This window comes from Haliotis asinina, chromosome 4, assembly GCF_037392515.1.
Source record: "Haliotis asinina isolate JCU_RB_2024 chromosome 4, JCU_Hal_asi_v2, whole genome shotgun sequence".
Lineage (NCBI taxonomy): Eukaryota > Metazoa > Mollusca > Gastropoda > Lepetellida > Haliotidae > Haliotis > Haliotis asinina.
This window is the reverse complement of record NC_090283.1, coordinates 24878249-24898989: the sequence shown is the minus strand read 5'-3', so window position 1 is coordinate 24898989 and position 20741 is coordinate 24878249. Positions and strand designations below refer to the sequence as shown.

Sequence of the window (20741 nt, the reverse complement as noted above, 5' to 3'; positions counted from 1 at the left end):
AGTATAAATACCTGTCAACGAAGGACAGTAAAACAACTAGAATGTCACAAATGGGATTAAAACTAGCGTGGAAAGTTAAAACAAATATTACTATTCGGACAATTCAGCATAAAATCAGGCTATAGATCGCCAACAACTGAAGGTAGATCACCATACTGGGGACCATGGGGACTTACAGTGCCTTTGCTACCTGCATTGACCCTAGTTGGATTTACATCATCCCTTCAGCTGTTTGCAATTTAGACACATCAAGCCAAAAATTAAATAAAATCAGGCTATAGATTGCCAACAACTGAATGTAAAATAATGTTAAGCTGAAAGGTTTGGATGAAGAAACGTTTATCTTGTTTCTAACTTAATATATCGATTTGTTCGGTCTTGTGGCCGTATAAATGGCAATTTGAAATGATAACTCGTCGTTTGAAATAAAAATCATGTGGTTACAAACAGTGTTAAAATTGTATATAATAGTGTGATGTTTATATATATATGTCTGTGTGTGTCTGTGTGTGTGTGTGTAAGGTTAATGCTGCGTTCATTTTTTGTAAGGGACATTAGTACATATGTTGATTTGACCTCGTCGGTAAATGGCTGAAAATAAGCGATGAGCTTGCTTACTCGATCGTGATTTGTCAGAGTTTCGAATCACTTTTCGTTGCTACATCCTCAAACAATAACTCTACGCTTCATTACTCACAACAGATTTTAATTCATAACAACATTAGTAATAAGTATTTTAATACTTTAAGAGTGAATGAATATTGATTTACGCCGCTTTTATTCCAGTAACGTCATGGCAAGGGACGCCATCACTGGGATTAATATACTAACAGAAACAGAAACAAATAAGGGAACACATCAACACACACACGTTCCTTTATTCATTTCCAGAATTGTACCCACAATGCAATACACACCTTGGGAAGAAGCCTGGAAAAGAATAAAGGAACACTTGTATTTTAATGTGTTCTCTTATTTGTTTCCATGAGTATATATTGTTCCCATGTGACCTTGGCCTTCGGCGTAACGCTTTAACCACCAGGCTACCCCACCGCCCTTAGTGCTTTAAGAAGGACATCAGCCTGAAAAGGAATATTTATGAGTCTATGTCATGACATGGTTAATTGCATGCATTAAATTCCAAACTGACGTCTTTAAATATTTTTAGAAATATAACTGAAAAACTTTTTTGTAATATATAGTAGGATAAATAGTGGTGTAGCCTACAGGTAAAAGAGTTCGCTTGTCTCGATGAAGTTCCGCGTTTGATTTCCCCCATGGCTAAAATGCATGAAGCCCATTTCTGGTGTCCCCCGCTGCTATAATGCTGGAACTTTGCAGAAAGTAGCGTCACACATATCTCACTTATACACTTAAATTGGTTCAAATCTGCTGTGATGGTTACGTTGTCCATGTAATGTTTTGCGTGAGTGAGTGAGTGAATGAGTTTAATTTGTACCCTGGTCTCTTTTTTTTTTTTTTTTTTTTTTGGATACCTTTTTATTTTTGTAATTGGCGGCTGGGGGCACCAGAAGTGGGTTTCACTTATTGTACCTATGTTTGAAATCGAACTCGAGTCTTCGACGTGACGAGCAAACACTTTTACCACTAGACTACCCCACTCTCGTAGTTTAAAAGCATGAAAACGTTATTTCGACATTTGGGTAATAGCATGTTTACATTTAAGAGATCAGATTACAAACTTTTCCTTTGATGGATTAGTATGAAAATATTTATCGATAAAATTAGGTCTTAATAAATAAGAAGAACATGATATTCGGTTTCAATATAATTAACTCCTGGCATTAGGCACTGTGGGCATAATCGTTTGCCTTCTCAGCTGTTTTGGTAGCGTTCAGTTTTGATTATCAGTTTATGACAGCTGCAGCGAAATGCTGCTAGTTTTTCTATATATACCTTGGTATCTATCGGTTGCAGGTATATGTCTCTGACTAGAACAGACTCTAATGTGGCATAGGTTCTACAGAGTCAATCTACCTGGTTGAAAGTTGTTTTCACTGACACAATACGTACGCAACTACAACGATCATCCCAGTGATGGATTTGCTGCTGCTGACAGCTCCTGCAGATCGCCCCATTTCCAACTTCTTAGGCATTGTTTCATTGGACGTTGTTCTATTTCCCAAGGACCTTGGTGTCGCTTCAGGGGTCGTTTCAAGCGGCGTTGAAGGTGTTGTAGCTCGTGTCGCAGCTGGTGTTGTCACAGGTTGACACGCAGAGTTTCCTGTCGTCAACCAGCGTATTGAATAATTACTATTGCAAAGAGCGCTGATGTGAATAAGGAGTATTCATCAATGATAACTTACATGGTAGTTATCTCACAATGTACACTTTTATCAATCGTGATGACCACGGGTATTATCTTCTATGGCAATTACCCTGGTCTGTTTTCGTTTTTGAGCTAGCATTACACTTGGTCATCATTCGGAACCCATGTTTTTTTGTTTGGTTTTATTTTTATTTATTTATTTATTTATTTATTTATTTATTTATTTTTTTTCACAGTTTGTCTGTGATTTGGTTACCATAAATAGGTCAAAGCAGAGCGTTAAATAGCTACGAAATAATCCTGTTATTGGCTTTTAATTGTTTTTCATTTGATCATCACACATAGATAGGGTATGGCTACCTGGTAAACACTGACTCATTCTCTCATTCATTCATCATTTAACAGGGTACATTGTTAAAGCGAACTGATTGATTTGGCCTTTTGTGAGATTTGGAATTTTATATACTTGTCTGTTCGTTCGTTCGTTCGTTCGTTCAGCCAGCCAGTCAGACAGACAGACAGACAGACAACGACCCATCCACTTATTCATTGATTTTTCAATTAACTGTCTGCTTGGCTAAAGATACGTTAGACCTTTCAGAGGTTTGGTCATTCACATACTTGTCTCTTCATTCATTCATTCATTCATTCATTCATTCATTCGAGAAAAAAGCTTTACCAAGTCGCCACCAGGCACCGTGGTTTGAAGAGATTTCAATGCCGATTGCTTTGAAGAGAATGAATGCTAACGGGATGGAGGCAAGCGAGTTTTGTCCAACATAGCAGCTTTCACCCATTTCAAGGATAAAGTTGTGATACTGGATCCATAGCGGTGTGTACGTATCACACAGATCACTCGATATAACCGACGTCATCCCAAAGCAACTGTCATCTTCTTTGTCGTAACACAACTGCATGTAAGAGGTCTTGTTTGAATAAATGTCGATAATTGCCAAGCCTTCATCTCCGTTCACGAGGAGCCTCACTTTGCCGCAGCTCTTCACGTCAAACAACAGGGAGCCAGAGCTGAAAAGCTGTTTCCCATCAACCTTTGTCAGATTTGGAATGATTTCAGTTCTTGAGGTTTGAAACACGACAGCATGGATTTGATCGACTGGAAGAAATGTGAGAGATGATTGATGGAATGATATACAGTAATAATTAGGACAAAACTTCCACCTTGGACATGGAATGATATTCAGTGACGATTAGGACAAACCTTCTACCTCGGACATGGAATGATATACAGTAATAATTAGGACAAAACTTCCACCTCGGACATGGAATGATATACAGTAATAATTAGGACAAAACTTCCACCTCGGACATGGAATGATATTCAGTGACGATTAGGACAAAACTTCCACCTCGGACATGGAATGATATTCAGTGACGATTAGGACAAAACTTCCACCTCGGACATGGAATGATATTCAGTGACGATTAGGACAAACCTTCTACCTCGGACATGGAATGATATACAGTAATAATTAGGACAAAACTTCCACCTTGGACATGGAATGATATTCAGTGACGATTAGGACAAAACTTCCACCTCGGACATGGAATGATATACAGTAATAATTAGGACAAAACTTCCACCTCGGACATGGAGTGATATATAGTAATGATTAGGACAAAACATCCACCTCGGACATGGAGTGATATACAGTGACGATTAGAACAAACCTTCTACCTTGGACATGGAATGATATACAGTAATAATTAGGACAAAACTTCCACCTCGGACATGGAATGATATACAGTGACGATTAGAACAAACCTTCTACCTCGGACATGGAATGATATACAGTAATAATTAGGACAAAACTTCCACCTCGGACATGGAATGATATACAGTAATAATTAGGACAAAACTTCCACCTCGGACATGGAATGATATACAGTGACGATTAGAACAAACCTTCTACCTCGGACATGGAATGATATACAGTAATAATTAGGACAAAACTTCCACCTCGGACATGGAGTGATATACAGTGACGATTAGAACAAACCTTCTACCTCGGACATGGAATGATATACAGTAATAATTAGGACAAAACTTCCACCTCGGACATGGAGTAATATACAGTGACGATTAGAACAAACCTTCTACCTCGGATATGGAATGATATACAGTAATAATTAGGACAAAACTTCCACCTCGGACATGGAATGATATACAGTAATAATTAGGACAAAACTTCCACCTCGGACATGGAATGATATACAGTAATAATTAGGACAAAACTTCCACCTCGGACATGGAATGATATACAGTAATAATTAGGACAAAACATCCACCTCGGATATGGAATGATATACAGTAATAATTAGGACAAAACATCCACCTCGGACATGGAATGATATTCAGTGACGATTAGGACAAAACTTCCACCTCGGACATGAGCGTACCATATGTGTCGTTACATCTGTAAGTTTGAGAATTGCAATGTGTATCATTCGAATGTACTACTCGTGTCATCAGAACTCTTTACACGTGATGTCGCCGTGCATGCTATTAAACTGTAAATATTTCATGACATTAATTTTCATTACAAATGTAAGTACGTAATGTGCCGAGGTTCAAATAGGACCGCATCGGCAGCTTTATCGAACAGACTGTGTGGTAATTATTTGTAACAACGTAGTCCCATTTTCAACATTGAAAACCTGACACTTCACTACTGGTGACTCTGAGAAAGGGATAGCTATTACTTAGCTGAAATCTCACAAAACAGTGGACAGATGAACCTGAATAAATTCGAAAACAGTGGACAGATGAACCTGAAACATTCGGAAACAGTGGACAGATGAACCTGAAACATTCGATAACAGTGGACAGATGAACCTGAAACATTCGAAAACAGTGGACAAATGGTCTTGAAATACCAGGTACCAGTGAACAAATGTACGCGGAACATCAGGTAACATTGGACAAATAGACCTGAAACACCAGGTACCAGTGGACAAATGAACCCGGTAAATCAAACACCAGCAGACAAATGTACCCGAAACCTCAGTTACCAGTGGACGCATGTACCCGAAACGCATGTACCCGAAGGTAACATTGGACAAATAAACCTGAAACACCAGGTACCAGTGAACAAATGTACCTCACACATCAATTACCAGTGGACAAATGAACCCGATACATCAGGTACCAGTAGACAAATGTACTCAAAACATCATGGTAACAGTGTACAATGAACCTGACTCTTCAGGTACCAGTGGACAAATGAACCTGATGCATCAGGTACCAGTAGACAAATGTACCCGAAACGTCAGATACTAGAGGACAACCGAGCCTCACCAGGTACCAGTTAACAAATGTACCTGAGAGACGTTTGCCATTAGGACTCTTTATATTTGGTGTCTGCATAGATGTCATTAAAATGTAAATTTGTGATGACAATATGTGTGTCATTTCAAATGTAAGTACGTGATGTGTCATGTGTATCATTACATCTGTATTTACGTAATTGCGTCACATGAACGTTTTTAGTTGAAAAACTGAAAATACCAAATTAAATGGCATTGAATTTGCGAAATGGGAAACCTACCGGTAGCACTCGCCACTCACCTTCCTGTCATTTGCTATCCAGTCTGCTAAGTTTACAACCTCCCCCTACTGTGAATATATGATCGCATTTATCGTGCAAAAGACGGTCTAGTATTTGTACTGATCATCGCCAACAGGTTTTTCATTACTAAATTTATTGACGTTTTCTACGATAATTGCTTGTTCTCGTCACCGTGTGGCTCAAAAATTACTGATAAGACGAGAGATATGAACTCACTCGTTCACTCACTATTGGATTTATCTGTGCTAATTTGGGAGCAGTCTTTCATCAGTAATCATCTCATTCCATCCTCTACCTTGTGCGTGCTTGCTGGCATTGTGTATGCTTGAAACAGTACTTCACAATACGCTGTCAACAATACAATCCACGATGTGAAACCCCAGATATGACCGATCTCAAATATTTTCTGTTTGCTGTTGATTCAAGCTATGTCACATCTGTGTAGATGTAGTGGCACATACACACTCAATTACAATTGAAATGTTTGTATTACCTGATCTTGATACGACGCCTTGACATGATAGGTGTCAATACAATTACACATATCAACATTATATACATTATATTATTAGCATAGTGATCTTGATTCCCTCAAGCAGGGTTACCCTACTCTACTCAGTCTCCCTGCCTCAAGGAATAATAAAGTGGAAATCTAAAGAACGAAAAACGTTTATTCAGAAAAAAAGCATGTTACAAAATTGACTCACTTTGTAGCCTTGATGACAGCTGTTGCATAACGTTAGCAAGCAGATCATTTCAAGATTCTGGCTTGAAATCCCCATAAGTATCAATAACTGAAAACAATGTAAACATCTGGTGTAACCTCTTAACGGCAATAACTTCACCCCCCACAACACCCCCTCCCTAACATCATCATTGGCATCATTGAACTCCCTCAAAACGCTTCTTGAGCTCAACCATCAATCACGAATACAAGAAATCGACTTGTGGTGACTTCGCGTTTGCCTGTAAGTTAGCCGTGCAGCTCTCTGGGCATGTATTAACGGACTTCTGATTGGCCATCTGGATCCAAGTTTAGTCGAACGACGATACTGAAAAGCCACTTCGTTTTTCATTTCACATGAACGGAAGGAGTCGTGCGATTCGGGAGGAGCTTTTTATCCTCTCTAGGAGTTGTCACTCGTTGTCTACCTAAACAGTGGCGGTACTTCATGTCGTTTGTTTCCTGACCAAACGGCTAATAGACAACACAAGCCGACATATCTTGTGATAACGCTCAATGACATATCAATACTTGCCATAGCTGAGCAGTTGAAACCTTCAGTGACTTCGAACTAATCGTACCGCTTTCTACTTTTGCATCTGATACGTCGTCTGATACGTCATCTGATACGTCATCTGATACGTCGTCTGATACGTCGTCTGATACGTCATCTGATACGTCATCTGATACGTCGTCTGATACGTCATCTGATACGTCATCTGATACGTCATCTGATACGTCGTCTGATACGTCATCTGATACGTCGTCTGATACGTCATCTGATACGTCGTCTGATACGTCATCTGATACGTCGTCTGATACGTCATCTGATACGTCGTCTGATACGTCGTCTGATACGTCATCTGATACGTCGTCTGATACGTCGTCTGATACGTCGTCTGATACGTCATCTGATACGTCGTCTGATACGTCATCTGATACGTCATCTGATACGTCGTCTGATACGTCGTCTGATACGTCGTCTGATACATCGTCTGATGCGTCGTCTGATACGTCATCTGATACGTCATCTGATACGTCATCTGATACGTCGTCTGATACGTCATCTGATACGTCATCTGATACGTCGTCTGATACGTCGTCTGATACGTCGTCTGATACGTCGCCTGATACGTCATCTGATACATCGTCTGATACGTCCTCTGATACGTCATCTGATACGTCGTCTGATACGTCATCTGATACGTCTTCTGATACGTCATCTGATACGTCATCTGATACGTCATCTGATACGTCATCTGATACGTCGTCTGATACGTCATCTGATACGTCGTCTGATACGTCATCTGATACGTCGTCTGATACGTCGTCTGATACGTCGTCTGATACGTCGTCTGATACGTCGTCTGATACGTCATCTGATACGTCATCTGATACGTCGTCTGATACCTTTAGACGACCTCAATCCGTTCTGCTGGATAAACGACGTTGTGGAAGCCATACTGTTTTCGATGAAAACAGGAAGCCCCCATATTTTCTTATCAAAAACGAAATCAATTGATTTTCCAAGTTATCGAACTCCAAGAAATCTCAGTTTACAGAAACTTGATATCACATTAATGACGAGTACATATGTTGCGCGTGATGCTTACCGTTGATCGTAGCATGTCGTGGCATCAATGTAAAATACGCCCCATTGTCTAAATAATCATACAAACATAATTATGATATATGAGCATAAATGGCAATGTGTGGGTGAAAAATCACCCTGTGCAGGTGGATCTATGTATACGTTGTGAAAAAAATGGCAATTGTACATGATTCCTACAGATCTGTTTACAGGTGTGTGGCCATTTCTGGTTAGATCCTTGCATTTAAGCTATCTGGATTGATATCAAAACCAGTTAATCTCATACTTGGTCCCTTTAGGGTACCCACATCCGTTGTTCATATCTATGTAAGACCATAACGGCTGCGAGCAAACTTAGTGGCCGCATTACTTGCAAGAAAGAACAGTTTGAACATTTGAAAATTTGAACTTTCATACTGACAAAACCTGTAGAGAATTTAACTTACAAACAGCGACTCCTCCAAATCATTGAGCAAATTATCTGAAACCTCAGAGAGCTATGGATAAATGAACCAGAAATCTAATGGAACGGTGGACAGATGAACCTGAACCTACGAAACCATTGCGCAGGTGTATCTGAAACCTTAGAAACCAATGGATAAATAAACCTTGAACCTGAAACCTCAGAGACATATATGGACACGTGAATCTGTGACCTCAAACACAGTGGATATATGATCCTAAAACCTCATAAACCTGTGCACAAAATGAACATGGAACCTAAAAACAAGTGGACAAATTAACCTGAAACCTCAGAAACAAGTGGACAAATGAGCCTGACAATGGACAAATGAACCTGGCAACTCAGGTACCATGGCACAAGTGTACCTGAAACCTCAGAATCCAGTGGACAAAAGAACCTGGAACTTCAGAAACCTGTGAACAAATGAACGTGAGACCTCAGGAACACGTGGACAAAAATGAACCTGAAACCTCAGAAATAAGTGGACGAATAAATCCATGACAAATGAGGACGGAACCTCAAAAACAACGGAAATGGACCTGAAACCTCAGGTACCACACAACAAATGAATCGGAAACCTCAGAAACCACTAGACAAATGAACTGGAGACTTACCATGCTTGTTTCACCACAATTGACACCGAAACGCCATTACGTGAATACACAATGCCATTTAGAAAGTGGTCAAATGTAGGATCACACTTTCTTTAGAACACGCAACCACGTGAACGTCGCTGTGGCTGAACGCTGTGGCCTTTGTATGCCGGCGATTAGATGCCTGACTCTGATAGTGTGGTTCGAATCCCGGATGGAACTCAGCCCAACAAAAGTAGAGTCTGTACTCTACCATGACAACGTATCCAGGTACGACACCGTGCCGTAGCAATAATTTCGATTTGTCTAACATGGAACACTTGAAACTTACTCATGTGCATAACAACTGCCAAGGTAATGATAACATTTATTGTTTCAATCAGTCCAACGTCCTCACAGAGCAATGCTCCAAACAATAGTAAGAACATGACATAAACACTTACCTGTGAAGATAAGCACAAGGAAGATGAAGACGTGCATCTTTTACCGACGTTCACACTCAGTGAAACATTTTGCATCATTTGTTAGTTGGGCACATCTGAAAGGTTTTTGTGGTCCTTCCGAAATATATGATCGTTCCAAATGTGCTTAGATCAGCAAATCAAGGACATTGTCCTTTGATCATTTGTGCAGTCATAATGCGATTGTTGCATGTAAATGACATATTTTGGAACTGGTATCAATAATACAGTGGAGCTGCACGTCTGTTGATAGTGCTTTTACATTGAACATATGTAATCTGTGACACGCCATGGCGTAGAGCGATTTGTTCTTAAGGGGCAGACTTACATTTCTTTCTCCCTATTGTTGAATAAAAACAAGTTGAAATCTGCAACTGCTGTGATAGGCATTTTAGAAGTTGGGATGATGGAGGAACACCAAGTTTAATGCATAGTCAACTTTTTATTGCTTTGAGTGAGACGTTCCGATGTTATCACTGTTATCAATCAAGTGATGCGTTTCCACCGCAGGTAAATCAGAAGATCCGGCAAGTTCTGAACCAGGGTCCATATTCTCAAAACGTTCGTAGCTCTGAGAATTCTTATCTTTTATAGTAGCCAGTGTGTTAAGAATGGGCTTAACAAGTTCCTTGGGCCACGAACGTTTCGAGAATATCTAGCCTGGTTCAGGGGATTAGTTGACACAGACACATCACATCGTGTCAGTAGCGTTATCAGTACACCGAAAAATTCAAACATAGACGTAGAGTTTCCATAAAACCCGGAGTTTCCCTACGTCTGCACCTCACTTACTTTTCCCTAAGTCTGCAACTCACTTACTTTCCCCTAAGTCTGCAACTCACTTACTTTTCCGTAAGTCTGCTACTTACTTACTTTTCCCTAAGTCTGCATGTTACTTACTTTTCCCACGCTGCCATTTGCTGTTCAGGTGAGAAGTAATTGAAAATGTCTGAAAATATGTCCAACATTTTGTTATATATGAATAGGTACCCAGGGAAAAAATGTTAAGCACCTAAGATATGTGTGTTTACAAAGTTGTATGTTTCAGTTACTTTAGTGAAACTGCATATTGATCTCAAAGATCACATCTTGACTACAATCAAACATAAAAAGGGACACTGAAGGAGTGGGTGACTGGGCCTTCTTTTTACAACTCCCGTCTCACGACTCATAGCTGATGATTGCAAAGAGCCCAATGTTGCATATGTACATTTATTTCATAGCCCATGATTGCACAATGCAGATATTCATTATTCAATAGCTCACATACGATGCCAACTATTATTTCAAAGCCCAATGCATATAATTACATATATTCAATAGCTCACATACGATGCTAAGTATTATTTCAAAGTCCATAGTTATCTGTTCTACATTAAATTTCGCAAAATATTTTAAACTGTTTGGAGTAACTCTTTACACATGAACTGATTTATTGTGAAAAAAATCGTATCATTGAAAAGATTATTCAATAAATAGGGAAACCCGGTGAAACCTGGCGAATTCTTAACAACGCTTTAAACCAAAATGCAACTGTTCACATGTATCATATTTGCACATACGTTTCAGCAAATGTGATGCATCATCTTCGTGTAGTTCATTTGTATAAGGTTTGTAGATGGTTCCATAAAGCTGGTGGAGAAATTCAGCTTCGATGTAACCATACACATACCCATAACATATAGTCAGTGATTTAAGTGAGCCTAGACTTTTTAGCATATATTTCACAGTTCATGAATACAGGTGCAAATAATTGTATGTATTCTATGGCTCATGAATGCACAATGCAAATAATTAAATATATTCCACAGCGCACGAATGCACAATACCAAGGTTTAGAGATGTTTCATAGCTCATGAGTGCACAATACCAAGGTTTAGAGATGTTTCATAACTCATATTTTTCAAGGCTCATATTGCTCTGACTAGTCATATTTAAGGTCAGTTCCCTGACATGATGTTGCTAAAATGTTGCTAAAACGGCGTAAAAACAAACTCACTCACTCATTCACTCAAAAGCTAGTTTTATACATCATCTGCCATATTAGGTCTTATGTAAAATTTGTCACGTCACAATACTGCTGATATCGCTGGAATATTGCTAAATGCGGCGTAAAACCAAACTCACTCACTCACTCAGTAAACTCACTGTGACTCTTATGTAAGTGTATGTTTTGTTTTGTTGTTGAAGGTGCCTGTGGTCACACCTTATCTCATAATACTTTGAAGAGCGGTGGGGTAACGTAGTGGGTAAATCATTCGCCCTTCACGGGACCATGTTTAAACTGACATCTGGATGCGGTGACGTGTAGCGGGTGTACCATTGTGCAAACACGTCTCGGTACCTACACAACTCACATATATACCAACAACACGATTCGTTTGTGAAAACGCCGTGTGGACAGGCGAATATGTTCTCGGATAAACAACGTTGAGGTCACCAGTCTCACATATTGACATTTCTGCAGACTTCTAACGACCTTGACCTAGTGGTTCGACCCATGGCCAGTGAGACTCATGCTCGCTATCTCGGCTGTCGAATTCCTTGCCCCTCGACTGGTCACCGTATGGACACACTGCCGTTTTGTCTGTAAAATGACAGGTAAAAACCTGAATTTCTTGTTTCATGTGGTGATTGCACAACGATGTAGGGACACTTTATCGACAGACCTGTACGAGAGTAGTTGAAGTTGGACGTGTGTGCATACGACACATATCGGGTGCTCCACACACAGATCGCTTCGCTGCGTGGTTTGGTTTAATAATGACGCTGAGGCTTCATAAATATGTTTGCGATGACGTATCAATGTACCTGCATCTGGTTTAGTTATGAATATCTTATAATGTATAATGTGGGACAGACGGTTATATTGCCTTCGCGGTTACCATTGTGTTGAGGTATTTGGGGTTGTATGTGCTACAGGTAATGATTTTACTACGCATTTATCTCTAGCTGTAATACGGTGTATCTTTTAAACATGGCAGGACACGGATAGTAGGGGGATAAGAGCACACAATGGATAATATTAAGCTGTGGTGCAATAGCTGGGTTTTGCAGCGAGTTGCCTCCCTTAGACCGACTAAGTTAATCTGTGAACACACAAACATTATCGACAATTTTTATATGACCCATCACACTGAAAGTTACTGTGCGCTTGTGTCCGCACATGACTAAAATGTGTGAAGTCCATTCCTGATGCCCCTCTTGCTCCCTTTGGGATCCCGTGGTATTGGTGGAGCAGGGCTAAATGAAGCGTAAAACTGCACTCACTCACTCATCACTGGCTTGAGAAGTGTAACATTTCTCTAAGACCATATCATGTCAGTGGCAATAAGTATGTAAATAAAATGATAAATGGAAATAATAAATTCAGGACGGTTGTTTGTTTGTTTGTTTGTTTGTTTGTTAAAGGTACAATTTCTCATTCTGTGTCACAACCAGCGCCAGATCACAGAAGTGAAGCCCATTTCCTGTGTCCCCCGCCATGACATTGCTGGAATACTGCTTAAAGAGACATAGAACTAAACTCATTTACTCTCTCATCCTTGAAGGGTACTTTGATAGTAAATAACCATAGTCAGCGGCCATTTTGATCACAAGATCGTCGATGTAGCAGTATGCTCCGCAATATACTAAACAGCAAAAAAACCCGCAGATTTCGAGAGAAAAAAATGATATCTCTCAAAAATAAGTGTTCATGTTTATGTCTTCAATTTAAAAACGACGAAAAAGCCAGAGTTGCGTTTCTTTTGCTGTCGAGTATACTTCGAAATCCTAGAATGCAACACTTATTGCAAACTATCCAATGGTTTCAGATACGACTGCTCTTCACGACGACATTAAGCCGTTGGCGTGGTTGTTGGGGAGATGGAGGGGGGACAACGGCGTCGGTATATTTCCCACCATTAAGGACTTAACTATGGCGAGGAGCTCTATTTCTACCATACTGGACAGCATTACATACATTTTCAGTAAGATCCAAACTAAGTTCCTTGCAAACCTGATGTGTATGCGAAACATCCCGTTGCACCTACCAACAAACTTTGTAGTTTAGAGTGAACGAGTTTCGTTTTGCGCCGCACTCAGCACTATTACCGCTATACGGTGGCCGTCTGTAAATTATCGAGTCTAAATGGTTCCAGTGACGAACCGCATGAACACCGATCTGCACTATTGCAACCCAATAGCATGTGTCAGCCAAGTCAGAGAATATGAAAACCCGATCTAGTTAGTCGTCTCTTACGGCAAACATGGGGCACTGAAGATCAGTTCAAAGCCTTATCGTCATAGGCTGCAGCTAAGAGTAGGTAGCGAAGAAACTCACTCACTCACTCACCCACACAGCTGTAATATCGATGTAATATTGATCAGTACGACATTAAACAATAAACAAACATATAACCCAATTCTAACTCTGATCTTAGCTTATGCGATATGAACTTCTATTTAGGATAAGAACTGCGTTCGGTATCGCTGACGTTTCATGCTATAAATCTTCGACATATATTTTTCTTAATTTGAAATTCCATTCAACAGAACACGTTCCTGGGACGCTGTGACGAAGAAACCTTTGCATGGAGAATCAGGTTTTATTCGACGGCAGTCGGACACAAACCACGTCGCTATCACTATTGCAACGAATATAGGTAACACCTCTTCACACCCGGGTTCCTGTCTTTGCTAATCCAATGTGTTATTGGGGTAGCGTGTGTCAGTATCTTTTGTCAATAGGTTCGAATCTATCATTTCGTCGTTGCCATGTTTGAAACAACGCCGCGTCTAATTCCCTCTTATTAAACAATATTATACTGAAACCCGTGAAGATCCGGGTTAGAATTTACCTTCAGTGACCCATACTTGTCGTGAGAGTCGAGTAACAGGATCGCTGGTCAAGTTCGCTGATTTGGCTGACTCATGTCATCGTATCCCAATAGCGGAGATCAATGATCATTCTGTTGATCACAGGATTGTCTGGTCCAGACTTATTTACCGACCGCCGCCACACAGCGGTAATATTGCTGAGTGCAGCGTAAAACTAAACTCACTCACTTTAACTGAAACATTGTTCAGTCAACCGGAAACGTCCTTTTAAGACAGCATTCTGTGTTCGACTCTATCTCCGTCTGCGGCGTAAAACTAAACTCACTCACTCACTACATCTCTTCAGCAATACTATACCCATTAGCGTTCTTCGGCAGTGTCATACATCACCCGTCTTCAAAACTGTTACTCTGTCATCATTCTATCAGCAATCTTTCAGTAATATTATTCATCCGTCGACTGTACTGCAACAACAACACATATTCAATACCAATATACCAATGTCGACAATATAGATTCGACAAAAAGAAATCTCATATAAGTACGTATACGCGTTCATGTTTATGTCTTCTATTTGAAAACTTGACAAATTTATTGTTTAAGCAATTGGTTTATCTTCCATTTCAAATACCAATACTATTTTGTCGACAGCAAGAAATTGAGCACAAAACTCTATTTATATTTGCTGTGAACATTAGACACATCCTGCAAATCCGTTCGTAACTATGCGCCTCTTTCTCTTACCCCAGTCGTAAGCGATCAATCAAATCGCGCTTAGTGAAACGAATTTCTAAGCATGAAAATGGCGGCACCATCGATCTTTAAAACTTCGCTCAACTATATAAATCACAATTTAAAGATAAACTTTGAGCAAAAGGATCAAGAACTTTCTACCCTGAAACATGTTAACAAAGGGAATTACTGTATTGCTGTTTTGCGGGATATAGGATATTCAAGGAGTAGCCATGTTTGGAAATTCAGAGTTATCTTTCCTTGGTAATGCACGCAGTGCTGGACCATACGCATGTGTAGACTGTTTTCATCTCCATGCCCGGACAGGGCTTAGTCGTATACCACAAGAAGAGTATGAGACGCCATCCGGCTTGTCGGAATGACACGGGTAGTTACGAATGCATGCAAATGCAGGTTTCAGTGAGCTTGAAGAAGGGGAGCTAAAAGGTGAAGAGCTGAATGTGGAGTCTCGAATGATAGTGGGCATGAGCTTCTTCCGGTTGACACCAGCAACAAAGGTGAGAAGTGAGGGCGACCTGACGTAAATGGGTTCTTGTGATACAAATGTTATCCTGACCAAGACAGTGCCTTTTCAAAGCGAAGTCATTTCCAGCATATTTTCCAGGTCCGAGACAAAATGACATGCCCTGGATGACGTGCATTGTAGAGGCTCCTTATGAATAATAATTCATTTATGAAATTAATAACTCGTTAATAAAAATAATTCATGTTTAAATGTAATAATTTATTTATATTAATAAGTGGTAATAGTAGTAGGAGGAGGAGGAGAAAGAGGAAGAAGGGGAGCAGTAGTAGTAGTTGTAGTAGTGGCGGTGGTGGTAGTGGTGGGGGTGGTGATAGTAGTAGTAGTAGTAGTAGTAGTAGTGGCGGTGGTGGTAGTGGTGGTGGTGGTGATAGTAGTAGTAGGAGGAGGAGGAGGAGAAAGAGGAAGAAGGGGAGTAGCAGCAGCAGTAGTAGTAGTAGTGGCGGTGGTGGTGATAGTAGTAGTAGTAGTAGTAGTAGTAGTGGCAGTGGTGGTAGTGGCAGTGGTGGTGATAGTAGTAGTAGGAGGAGGAGGAGGAGAAAGAGGAAGAAGGGGAGCAGCAGCAGTAGTAGTAGTAGTGGCAGCGGTGGTAGTGGTGGTGGTGGTGATAGTAGTAGTAGTAGTAGTAGTAGTAGTAGTAGTAGTAGTAGTGGCGATCGGGGTAGTGGTGGTGGTGGTGGTGATAGTAGTAGTAGTAGTAGGAGGAGGAGGAGAAAGAGGAAGAAGGGGAGCAGCAGCAGTAGTAGTAGTAGTGGCGGTTGTGGTAGTAGTGGTGGTGGTGATAGTAGTAGTAGTAGTAGTAGTAGCAGCAGCAGCAGCAGCAGCAGTAGTAGTAGTAGTAGTAGTAGTGGTAGTGGTGGTGGTGGTGATAGTAGTAGTAGTAGTAGTAGTAGTGGCAGTGGTGGTAGTGGTGGTGGTGGTGATAGTAGTAGTAGTAGTAGTAGTAGTAGTGGCGATCGGGGTAGTGGTGGTGGTGGTGGTGATAGTAGTAGTAGGAGGAGGAGGAGGAGGAGGAGAAAGAGGAAGAAGGGGAGCAGCAGCAGTAGTAGTAGTAGTGGCGGTGGTGGTAGTAGTGGTGGTGGTGATAGTAGTAGTAGTAGTAGTAGCAGCAGCAGCAGCAGCAGGAGTAGTAGTAGTAGTAGTAGTAGTAGTAGTAGTAGTGGCAGTGGTGGTAGTGGCAGTGTTGGTGATAGTAGTAGTAGGAGGAGGAGGAGGAGGAGAAAGAGGAAGAAGGGGAGCAGCAGCAGTAGTAGTAGTGGCGGTGGTGGTAGTGGTGGTGGTGGTGATAGTAGTAGTAGTAGTAGTAGTAGTAGTTGGAGGAGGAGGAGGAGGAGAAAGAGGAAGAAGGGGAGCAGCAGCAGTAGTAGTAGTGGCGGTGGTGGTAGTGGTGGTGGTGGTGATAGTAGTAGTAGTAGTAGTAGTAGTAGGAGGAGGAGGAGGAGGAGGAGAAAGAGGAAGAAGGGGAGCAGCAGCAGTAGTAGTAGTAGTGGCGGTGGTGGTAGTGGTGGTGGTGGTGATAGTAGTAGTAGGAGGAGGAGGAGGAGGAGAAAGAGGAAGAAGGGGAGCAGCAGCAGTAGTAGTAGTAGTGGCGGTGGTGGTAGTGGTGGTGGTGGTGATAGTAGTAGTAGTAGTAGTAGTTGGAGGAGGAGGAGGAGGAGAAAGAGGAAGAAGGGGAGCAGTAGTAGTAGTAGTGGCGGTGGTGGTGGTAGTAGTAGTAGTAGTAGTAGTAGTAGTAGTAGTAGTAGTAGTAGTAGTAGTAGTAGTAGTAGTAGTAGTAGTGATGCTGATAGGCGTAGTGATCGTCGTCGTGGAGGTGGCTGTGGAGGTGGCTGAGGTTGTGGTAGAAGCAGTGAATGTGAATTACCAGCAGCTGTAATGTTTGTTCCAGATAAAACGTCTCATACGACGTGACGGGGACAACCTGGAGCAGACGTTGTGGATGGCAACTGAAAAGACGCCCCTGACGCAGCACCTGAAGATCCGCTACTCCAGGATACAAGAGGATGCAGCGGAACTGAAGAGCGTCCTGTGACTGACCATGAATCACAGTTTAGAACCACTGTCTATCGCACACTGAAGAAGATCGAACCAATGTGATAGCGTGAAAGGTGTATTCGAATTTAGACTGGTTGTATGAGTTGTAAGGACGGAAGCTGAATGGAAATCATTTAATTAGATATGTATGTTATTCAGATTGACTGTGTATGTATTTGATTAAATAATAATCAAAATAATTATGATGCATAAGATTTGTGAGGAATCAAGGTCATCCCCTTGTGAAAGTGTAGTTTTCATTTAATTTCGAAACAGATGCTGTAAAATTAAATTTTGTTCATAGAAGTTATAAAAGAAGAATATATCTTGTGATCAAGGTCCAGGGCCCCGTTTCGCAAAACTCTCGTAAGCCTAAGGTCTCGTAACTTTTTCGTAGCATTTGTACCTGGCATACTGTATCATAGGAGGTGCAAAGGCTACGGGAAAAGTTACGAGACCTTAGACTTACGAGAGTCTTGTGAAACGGGGCCCAGGGCCCCGTTTCAAAAAAGTCTCGTAAGCCCAAAATCTCGTAAGTTTTCTCGTAGCCATTGTACCTCCTATACTGTAAAACAGGAGCTACGGATGCTACGAGAAAAGTTAAGTTAAGAGATCTTAGGATTACGAGAATTTTGTGAAACGGGGCCCAGGATTGTAGTAGACTTGGGACACACCTGGGGCTCCTTTTACGAAGCACCCTTAACTAAGTTTAACCTTAACTCCCATTCTTTAACATTTTACTAAGGTTACCTTAGTGACTTGGAATCACCTTAGTGATTTGTGAAAGGAGTCCCTGGTCTTTTGCATATACTGAAGCTCCTGTCATGTAAACTAGAAACTCTTTCTCTCAAAAATCGCATACGTTTTCATAGCATGGTAATGTTTATTTGTAAAATGGACTGTTTGCTAAAAGCCGCACTACTGCAATTTTCCAGCCATATGACGGCTGCCTCTAATTAAATGTTTGTGCCACAATATCTAGTGACTTACATCAACTTCTCATTTGGGATACGATGACTTGTGTCACGTCAGCGAGCCTGGCCACATCCTGACGTTAATTGCCTACTACAAGCATGGATTGCTGGAGATCAGTTCCAAGACTTTTGAAAATGTCTATATGCTCAAATGACTCCATTATAGGACGTGTTGTATGTGGTCTTGCGTAGATCAATGCTCATGCTGCTGATCACTGGATTGCCATGTAGCAGTAATATTGCTGAGTGCGACAGTAAGCAATAAACCATCCATCCAACCATGATGAACTGGAGTTTCATATCTTTTTCCTGGGTCTGTCTTATCGATGAGATTACATATATAGCGATGGGGAAAAGGTTTTCTAACGGATATTTGTCGACTATGTTCACATCCGACTGAAGCTGAAAATATATACTTACGCTGAGTTTAACATTATGACAGACAAAATCCATGCTTGTTCAGTTTGACATTAACACTGATTAAATCCACGATTGTTCAGTTTGATATTAACACTGATTAAATCCACGATTATTCAGTTTCATGTTATGGCAGATTAAATCCATGATTGCTGAGTTTGACATTATGGTTTAATAAATCCGTGATTGTTCACTTTGACATCATTTGAATACATCCATGATTACTCATTATGGTAGATTAAATCTGTAACTCTCCAGCTTGACATACATATTTGTTGCGATTGTTATTATTTTAAAATAAATTCATGTTTGTTCATTTTGACATTATGGCTGATTAAATCTATCTGTCCATGATTGATTCATCAAATTGACATTGTGACTGAAAACAATGTTTACTTGCATATTCCCGTTGTTATTTCCCCACTTTCAACATCCGAGATATCTTCTTGTCACTGTCTTGTCAAAACTTCAGGTCTACCTTTATTTACATACACATCCGAGAACTTTCAGGTCTTGTCACTGTAATAAATTGGACAATAGATGTCTTCCTACAACACAAGTTCAGATCTACCTTTATTTACATGCACATCCGAGAGCTTTCAGGTCTTATCACTTTAATTAATCTGACAAAAATGCCCTCTTACAACACAAGTTCAGATCTACCTCGACCCGTGAAGGACCCGGGGTAGAATAGTCTTGCCATAAAAGGCGACTGTGCTTGTCGTAAGAGGCGACTAACGGGATCGGGTGGTCAGACTCACTGATTTTGTTGACACATGTCATCGGTTCCCAATAGCGTAGATCGATGCCCATGTTGTCGATCACTGGATTGTCTGGTACAGACTCAATTATTTACAGACTGCTGCCATATACCTGGAATATTGCTGAGTGTGGTGTAAAACTAAACTCACTCACTCAGATCTACCTCTATTTACGGCATGCCCTATAATCTGTTTGCAGTGAAAACGTACCGATGAATTTCACTTTAAATAAAAATGTAATCCAATAAAATGAAATTAAGATTGCGAATATTCATAATTTTACCTTGCCAATTGAACATTTAAATCTCATAATTTTATTCTGTGGTTTTTAACAAAAATCATTATGAGGATTAGCAATCTTAAATTCACTTTGTTTGGTTTACGATTTTGTTCAAAGTGTAATTCATAGGTACGTTTTCACTTCAAACAGACTACAGAAGTAAAGCGTTCTGCTTGTACTTGTAACAACTTACGGAATATCATGTTACTTGACCAGCTGTTCATAGCAACTCTCAAATGAAAAAAAATAGGCAAACTGTCAATGCCAGTCACGTCTAATATTTATGTGATGATGGTCAAGCAAATGCAATACCGTGTTTCATTGGGTCGTCACTGACGTTGTTGATAAACAGAATGGCAACATCAGAAAACAGTTGTCAGAGGTCTCTGTCTATTAAAGTCTAGGGTATGCATTTATTCATAACTCTGGGAACATAACGCCTATCATTTTATGAACAATGTTATGATAA

At 40.5% G+C, this 20741-nt stretch overlaps 1 protein-coding gene and 1 pseudogene across 1 annotated transcript; one reads left to right on the top strand and one right to left on the bottom strand.

Annotated features, from left to right (window-relative positions):
- Positions 1-1057: 1057 nt before the first annotated feature.
- Positions 1058-9728, bottom strand: LOC137280861 (uncharacterized). Its single transcript, XM_067812054.1, has 4 exons — positions 9692-9728; positions 2970-3404; positions 2035-2245; positions 1058-1082 (listed from the first exon to the last, which is right to left on the bottom strand). Exons 1-4 carry the CDS (start codon positions 9726-9728, stop codon positions 1058-1060), a joined length of 708 nt encoding a protein of 235 aa, XP_067668155.1.
- A 2497-nt stretch (positions 9729-12225) lies between these two features.
- Positions 12226-19790, top strand: LOC137282380 (peroxynitrite isomerase THAP4-like; annotated as a pseudogene).
- The last annotated feature ends 951 nt before the right edge of the window (positions 19791-20741 follow it).